Source organism: Hirundo rustica, chromosome 19 (genome assembly GCF_015227805.2).
Source record: "Hirundo rustica isolate bHirRus1 chromosome 19, bHirRus1.pri.v3, whole genome shotgun sequence".
Taxonomy (NCBI): Eukaryota; Metazoa; Chordata; class Aves; order Passeriformes; family Hirundinidae; genus Hirundo; species Hirundo rustica.
In genome coordinates, this window is record NC_053468.1 from 1041797 (window position 1) to 1050000 (window position 8204).

At 47.7% G+C, this 8204-nt stretch overlaps 1 protein-coding gene and 1 long non-coding RNA gene across 11 annotated transcripts in view; one reads left to right on the forward strand and one right to left on the reverse strand.

Moving 5' to 3' along the window:
- MSI2 (musashi RNA binding protein 2) overlaps positions 1-7275 on the forward strand; it is a 204424-nt gene extending 197149 nt beyond the window's left edge. For 4 of the 10 annotated variants that reach the window (XM_040082082.2, XM_040082084.2, XM_040082085.2 and 1 more), the window contains 3 exons: positions 2860-3068; positions 4780-4857; positions 7038-7275. In XM_040082082.2, coding sequence (XP_039938016.1) covers positions 2860-3068; positions 4780-4821 — 251 coding nt within the window. In that variant the 3' untranslated portion in view covers positions 4822-4857; positions 7038-7275. Of the gene's footprint in view, positions 1-2859; positions 3069-4779; positions 4858-7037 lie in introns of those variants that run through there. The other 6 variants (XR_005703568.2, XM_040082088.2, XM_040082090.2 and 3 more) reach the window with 4 other exon arrangements.
- Positions 7276-7531: 256 nt separating this feature from the next.
- The window catches only part of LOC120761167 (uncharacterized), a 32105-nt gene continuing 31432 nt past the window's right edge, over positions 7532-8204 (reverse strand). The window contains exon 3 of the long non-coding RNA XR_005703570.2: positions 7532-7802. This is a non-coding gene — a long non-coding RNA (uncharacterized LOC120761167). The remainder of the gene's footprint in view (positions 7803-8204) is intronic.

Genomic DNA, 8204 nt, shown 5'->3' on the forward strand with positions numbered 1-8204 from the left:
GCAAGCTTCCAAACATCTGCTCCAATTCCTCTTTCTGCCATGGGATGTTGCTGGCCAGGGGAAAGTCTCCAAGTCCTTCCAGCCTGCAAGGGTCTATTGTCGGTGCTCTGCAATTCCCACAGTTCACAGCAGTCTCGAACAAATTCTGACAACCTCCAACATCAGGAATTTTGTCATAAGGACACAGGTTTCCAAAAAGTATTAACTTTTCTTAGTGATGCGGTGTCTGGAGTCTAGAGGATTGCAGGCATTTTTCCTTCTTCCTTTTAGTCTCAGGGTACTCCAGGTTTGTGTAAAACAAATTTGTATCCAGGTAGTTCCAGCCAGAACACATCAGGATTTGCATTTGGGGAAGTTGTTCGGGGTCCCTTTGCTGTTGTGATGGTAAAGCTGCCTCTGGCTCTAGGTGAGCTCATCTGAGCTCCTGGAGGAAGACAAATAAGTAGCAACTAACCATGGCTAAGCAAATCATTAAAATACGGCTTTTTGAGGCTGCTGAGCCTCCTGCTAATTATGGGAGCTTTCTGTTTCATTTATCGGGTCTGGAGCGTAGTGTTGGCTCCGGAAAAGCTTCCATCTTTTTCTGTAGTTTTTCAGGCACCACATGGAGAGGTGCCAGGACATCACAGCTTCCACACAGCATTTCCCAGGCGGTGGAGCAGCCTTTGGCCTGCCCATTTTCCCTCCTGTGAGCAGTGTGGAAGTGTTGAACCCCTGGTCAGTAGATGAAAAATTACCTTTTCACCTGAGTAACCCATTGCCAGCTCTTCCTGCAGGTGTGAAAGCCTTACTTGAAGTCTTCAGAGATGCAAATGAGAGTGGCTGGGGTGGGGTGTGGGGGCACAGAGGGTCTCTCTGGTTCCTCAGTTGGTTGTTCTGGAGGTTTCTGGTGCTGCTGTGGGGAGTATTTGCAGGATTATTTTACTAACAGGATGCTCCTGGCCGTGCCGTGTCCCACTGTCGCTCGGAGCAGCCAACTGGGTTTTCTGTGTGACTTGGCAGGAAAATACACATCCATTTTATTGAACCAAAGGGAAGAAAAGGGGGGAAAAGTGCTGGCTTCTAGTAATAAAGGGCTTTGGAACATCTCAGCTGGATATTTTTCTTCATGAGTGAGAAGGCCAAATGTTATCTTGACATTTAATCTTTAATAATAAAAAAAGGCTCTTTGTTTGCCAGCGAAGTCCAAAATCTGTTTACTCTCTCATGCCTTATTTCTTTTAACTTGCTAGCTTAGATGTCCTACTTACCCTCCCCTGCTACCAGTTCAGAGCCGTGGTGAATCATTTATCGTCCAGAACTGGCTTCTGGACAACAAATGTCACCACAGAGCCGCCAGCTGCCGGGTGTTCTTCTCTTGACCAGTTCGTTTGTTTGAGAGCTGGGGACACCAGGGGAAGGGACCAGGGCAGGAGAGGTCCAGACTGTGACCACCAGAGCGCTTTGGTGAGAGCACGGGGCCAGCTCCAGGCCAGGAGAACCCTGTGGTCAGTGCCTGCAGCTCTGACGCGTGGGCAAAGGTCACTCCAGGCTGCCGGGCTCCATCGCCCATTGCAGTGTTGAATGAAGACTGGGGGAAGTTGCAGCCAGAGGAAAAGGCTGAAGTAGCCTTGGGGCAGCCTGGAAGGGTGGAGATGGAGGTGACGGGGTCTGGGGCAGGCTGTGGCGTTGGGCCATGGTGGCGTGGCGCTGCCCTCGGTGGGGACACGGTGCGTGTGGGCAGACCAGGCTCCCTGTGCTCCCCAGGGACCTTGCAGGGACTACCCAGGTGTAGCTCCAGCTTCCCGCAGCCATCTCCATCCAGCTCCTCCCAGTCCGCTGACTTTTCTTTCGCATTGAAACTTCTTCCTCATAAATTCTACATCCAAGAGCAGCCGTGAGAAATGCCAGAAGCCTGATCATCTAACATGCTTTAATATCTAAATTTCTTGTTCAGTATCATTCTTATTTACATTGTTTTTCTTTCTCAAAAAAAAAAAAAAAAAAAAAAAAAATTAAGGGAGGAAAAAAATTAGATTTTCTTTTACTTCCACATTAGGAGGTGAGTTGTCATCCACCCTCTGGAATTCTTTTTTGCTTTTGATCTTTATTTATTTGTTTAATTTTGGTTGATGTCCCAAGCATGGTTTTGGAGACGAAGGTAGGTCTTCGCTCTCCAAATCAAAAGGAAAAAAAACCTAAATAAAACCTCTCCTTGGTCATGTTTAAAAGAGAAAAATCCAAACTGTTCCATGCCATATCATTTAAAGAAAAAAAAAAAAAATCAACTATTGAACTATTTCTACAGCTTACTGATCTAAAAGGGCGGTTTTTTTCCAAAAGTATCGAATGGATCCAAAAAACGATTTTCGTAGACGTGATTCAAGTTATTTGCTGTCAACATTTTAATATCAATATTACCACAATGTGTAGTCTCAAACTAGTTCCTTTGTAGTTTGCATGGGATGTGAATGCTGTCTCGGCGTGCCCAGACATAGAGAACTTGTTACTACTGCATGAGCATCAAGTCAGATGTTGAAAAATACCTATTATATTTTGTGATAATTTGGTGAAAATGAGCACCTCCAGTCTCTGGTTGCAGTAGTGTGTTGAATGATTGTTCTTTTTCTTTTTTTTTTCTTTTTTTTTCTGTTTTTTTTTTTTTTCTGTTTTTTTTATATATATCCATATATATATTTTTGGAGCTCTAAGCTTCGTAGTAGTCCGGGCTGACTCTTCTCCAGTACTTGCTCTCCTCTCGCATGGCCTTGGTTAAGTGTTAGAATTGGGCCTAGGCTGTTTATTCTGGTGTTTGGCTTTGTAATACCGGTGCATGCCCGGCGTCTGGCCTCATACCCAGCTTTATTCTCTGCACACCAGTCTTGAATAGCTACAGTGCTCAACCGAATTTTGGCGCACCCGCTTCCCCGGCAGGCTCCAACCCAGCGCGGCCCGGAGGCTTCCCCGGCGCCAACAGCCCCGGGCCCGTCGCGGATCTCTACGGCACGGCCAGCCAGGACTCCGGCGTGGGTAACTACATAAGCGCCGCCAGCCCGCAGCCGGGCTCCGGCTTCGGACACGGCATCGCCGTAAGTACCCCGAGCGCGGCGGGGGCTCCTTCCTGGGGCCGTGGGAGGGGGTCCGGGGGGGTTTGGGGGCGGTGGCCCCCGCGGCGAGCGCGGCCTCTCGCTGCCGGAACCTGCGAGCCACCATTGCCGTTAACCAGCCAGAGTCACGGAGTAATTGCTGATTGTCAGGACGTTCCAGCTGGGATCGCTAAGGCTGGGGAAAAAAACTCCAAAATCCTCGAGTCCAACGTTGGAGCAATCACCACCTTGTGAACCGGACTGTATCACAAATTGCCACGTTTCCAGGGGTGGTGACTCCACCACCGCCCTGCGCAGACCATTCCAGTGATTAATCACTCTTGCACTGGAGAGATGTTTTCCCAGTATCCAACCTGAACATCTCTTGGTTCCTTTGGAGCCGTCTGCAGCCAGACATGGCTTGTCTTAAAGAGCAGTATTTAATAAATATGGGATTTAAATCCCTGCTTGTCCCTATGGGCTTTATATCAGCCCGACTACCCCTCCTGGCTGATGCACCCTTTGGCAGGCAGAGCAACAGTCCCTGCTCCCACTAAACGAGCAAAATTAGCTCATTAATTGGCTGGTGGGAGCCCCAGCAGGGGGACAGGACATGTCCTGCTCCTCTTCACCTGTTTGCTGAGCTTTGGGGTCGCTGGCAGCCCCAGAGGGGCGCAGGTTCGGAGCGAGGGCCCCGCTGGCTGTGGGATCGGCGGTGGGTCTGCGATGGCACTAATGAGGGCACAGATTGCTTAACAAGGCTGCACGTGGCTGTGTCACCTGTGTGTGAGCATGAATGGGGCTCCTCCACCCCGCTGGCACCCCCAGCATGGACTGCAACGGAGGCTCCTGCCCTTTTTGGAGCTCAGGCAGGAGTTGGTTTTTTGGACAGCAAGGAAGTGCAGAGGCTCCCCTGAAGGTCCCTCAGACCGAGAGGAGAACCTCACTCCCTGATGGAATTGGATGGGGGGAGCGGAGTGTAGTGCAGACAAAGTTCCTGAAACTGTTATTTTTGTTGCAAAAAAGACAAATAAACCTTCTGCCTCGCTTTGTGCCCGTGTGCTCAGTTCCCATCCCGGGCCTGCCCCTCCTGTGGTCACACCATGGACTTGACAATCCCTGTGGATCAATTCTAGCACAAACATGGAATATTACTGCTCTGCAAGGAGCCACATCAGTACAGACTGCCACCTCTCACCACTTACAACACCTCTTATTTCCATTTTTCACCTAAAATCCTGTTTGTGCTTGAACTCGGGCACTTTGGTCTCATCAACATCCTGATTTTTCAAGTGATAGGACACCAGGTCCAAGCCTGGGTATCCAGATTTGTCTGCACTAACACTTCCCAAAGAACCATTTTACAACTGACTTGCAGATTGGCAGCCTCTTAATTCCCCCAATAACTGCAAAGAATCCCATAGCTTTTATGACATACATATTTCTTTAACACTCTCCATTTACTAACCCTGGTTTAAAAATAAAGAAGGGAGAACCCCAAAGCTTATTTTTGCACCTGGGGGAATGAGAACATGATGGTCTTGGAAAGGTGACCATAGGGTTGAGCACCCCTGGTGACCCGAACAGCTCTCGGAAATCCCTATTCATGCTGGCAACACAGTCTTTGAAGTCCTTTGATAATTTCTTGGCAAAATTAATAATCAGCTATTCCCATGTATGGAGACTGATGAACTTAACAATTGTACAATTTTAGGGACCTTTGATTGCAACGGCTTTTACAAATGGATACCATTGAAACGTTACACATGGTTGGTTGCCATCTCACTTGGAGGTATTACAGTATATCCCATTTGTACTTTGTGCTGAACTACCATCTCCCCTATATTTACTTTAAGTGAACAATTTTTTTATCTTCATTTCGTCTTTCCTTGGCCTTTAATCATTCCTTTCTGTGATTTGTGTTACTCAAATCGACCTCACGGGCTGGAAACTGGAAGGCAGATCCAAAGCTAAACCCCCCCCAAAGTCACTTTTTCATCTTCATGATGCTTCATGCAGCAATTTGAAGAGGCAAAAAACCCCAGAAAGCTCTGGGGAATCACCCCCAGTGCTGGCAGCCAGAATCCCAACGGGATCAGAGCTCTGCTCCCAGCGCACTGGTTTAAAAATAGCTGAGCCCCACTGCTTTATTACTGAGAAACCATCACTCTTAATTAAGTGCTGTACCAAATATTACAGCTAAAAGATAACATTGTAACTTGTAACCATAGAGCAATTATCAAGATTTAAAAAAAATTAAACCTGAGCAAATTAAATTAAAGGCATTACCTGAGCACCACAGCCCTGGATCGCTGCCAGTTTCCTACCCTTTGAACTAAGCTCGAGTTAATTAAATGTGTAATTTTTATTTTTTTATTATTATTTGGCCTTTGGCATATTCATCTTTGCAAACAAATATTCTTAACACTCGGAATGGAATAGATTAGAAAATGCAATGCAAAACAGAAGTTATCCCAATTAAATGGCACGGGTTTGCCTCCAGAGCTCCGAGCCCGGACAGGCAGATGGAATGGATGTGACAGATTTTATTTCCCTGCCTCTTGCCCAGCGCTACATGATCAATGTCACATCATTTACGTTCAAAAATCAGTCTATGAAATTAGAATTAAAGTTAGTCGAGGGCCTGGGAACTGTGGAAAACGTTCGGAGACTTTAAACTACATAAAAATAGATTTATACCTAAATACTAGTGGATAAAGGGAGTTTCTATTTACTCTCCCTCTCCACACACACCCCCAAGATTACCTGAAATTGTTCTGTCAATTGATTTGCTCCACCAAGGAGTGTTTTTTATGGGAAAGAAAAAAGCGCCATAAGCGCTCTTGCTTAATCCCAGCTATTACTTGCACCTAGCGGTGTCTGTTCGCCGATCAATTTGTCAGAATCCTTCACGTTTCCTGGGCTGTCAGCCTTTGGAACGCTGAGGTGGTACCCGAGGCCAGCTGGAGCCCGAGCAGAACATCATAACTCAGGCTAATAACGCGCGGTGACGGCAGCCCCGCCAGATTGATGGGCTGTAATCACTCCTCACTTAGCACAGCCCATCGCTGCAGCCATCGCTTACCGGCCAGCGTTGAGACTCAAACCATTAACGGCTTAAAAACAAAGTGCTTTTAATGTTGCTCATTACTAATTAAAATAGATTTTGAGAGGAGGAAATGAGCCTTCTTATTAATTCCCTCCAGGAACGCTGAGTTTGAAACGCTTGCGGCAGCGGCTGGTCCTGGCGTCCCCGGGGCAGGATTTGGCTGAGCTGCAGCTCCCGGGGCAGGGATCAGCTCCCACCTCCCTGCAGGATGCTGCTGGGACCTCACCCCGGGCACAGCTGTTTGGGGATGGGTTTTGGAGGTGATCCCAAAACGACCAGGGAGCATCGCCTGGCCGGCCCCGTGAGCGGCTGCCTGCAGAGCCAGTGCCCTAAATATTTATATCTCTTTTATACATTATATATCTCGTCTTTAAGCACTGGCAGGGACGGAGCGTTGGAGGCTGAAGCTCTGATATCAAATGAATCCTGGCCACCTCACTGTGCCCAGGCACAACTTGTCACCTTCCAGGGACTTCAGAGAAAACTCACTTTACCAAAGCCGTGTGAATTCATGGCCTAACAGGTGCCTGAGGAATCATTTTTGTCCTGGCCGTACATCAGCTCACATTTTACTGTTCCTAAACCAGCCCAGCCCTCAGCGAAGCCCCAGTCCAGGCTTAGCTGGGCTGGAGCTGGAAATAAGAGCAGGGAGTCCATGAGACGCCCCTCTCTCCCGTGGGGGCTGTCCTGGGAACACCTCAGCATTCCAGCCGGTCCCTGCGCATCCTCCCTCGGGGCGGATCAGGGCAGGCTGTGGCCGCAGAGTGTTTGCAAACACTTTGTGGGTTTTTTTGTTCAAACTCCTCCTCGACCTCAATTAACTGTCCCTCTCCCGTGTCCGTGTCCCCCTTCTCCCCACGCAGAGTCTCTCTGGATGTCCGGGCAAGGCAGGGCGAAGTTTCTGAAGGGGCCCACGGTTGGGTGATCTCATCAGACTTTGAGCACTACATCATCATCATCATCACCACCATCATCATCACCGCCAACGCAAACTGGAGGTGGCACTCGAAGGACTTGGGTTGTTTAAAATCTCTCTCATCATCTCATGAATCTGCTGTACTATAAAAACAACAGCTTTTAAAAGTATGTATATAAAACCCATTTCTTGTTCGTTTTATTTTCTCGATGGGTTCCCCCCTCCCTCTTTTTAAGCCTCTCCAAACCCACATCTTTTCGTAGCCTTTTTGACATAGTCTCGTAGCCACGTAGTCGGAATTCTTTGTGTACGTAGCGAGAGCCTAACCATAGTGTAACTGTTATATTACGGGGTTTCTTTTGCTTTTCTTTTCCCACCTCCTCCTCCTCCTCCTCCTCCTCCTCCTCCTCCTCCCTTCTGTTTTACGTAGTTGTTGTTGCTTAAAGGATGCTGAGATGGTGACAGGAGCCTCGGCCGCGGGGGGAGCGGAGCCGGCAGCGGGCGCGGCACGGGGGGCTGGCAGGGCACGGGGAGGGGGGAGCAACAGGTTCTCTGGCCCTTCTTTTCCTTTGTGGCATCTCGGTTACTCTAATTCTCTCTATTTTCGGCAATAAGGCGAGGGCGACAAACTTTTTGCGCGTCCTTTTTCTATATAAGTGCTTTTTTGTTGTTGTTGAAAGAGGTGATATAAGGTTTTTTGAAATCGTGACTTCTGAAAAAAAAAAAAAGAAAAAAATAATAAAATGCTGTAAATACAATTCCATTAACTACATAGAAGCTATTAAGAAAAGAGAAATACAAACCTATTTTTGTGATGGAGTCAGCCTAAGGCAGTTTCTCTATGAAAATGGATGGAAAAGGACAAGGAAGTTGTAGCCTGGAGCGGCTGCCGGAGCTGGCCCGGGGGGTTGTGCTGCCGTGGGACCCTCTCAGAGCAGCAGCTTCGCTCTCAGACGTGCACAGCTTGCAAAGGAACAGTCTAGTGGTATTTTTATTTTAATTTAAAACCTGCTTTTCCCAAAACTGATCAAGAAGCTACGATTTTTCCTACTTAATGCATTTTACGGTTCAAAGCACACCTTTATTTTGGATTTTTTTTTTGGTTTTGGTTTTG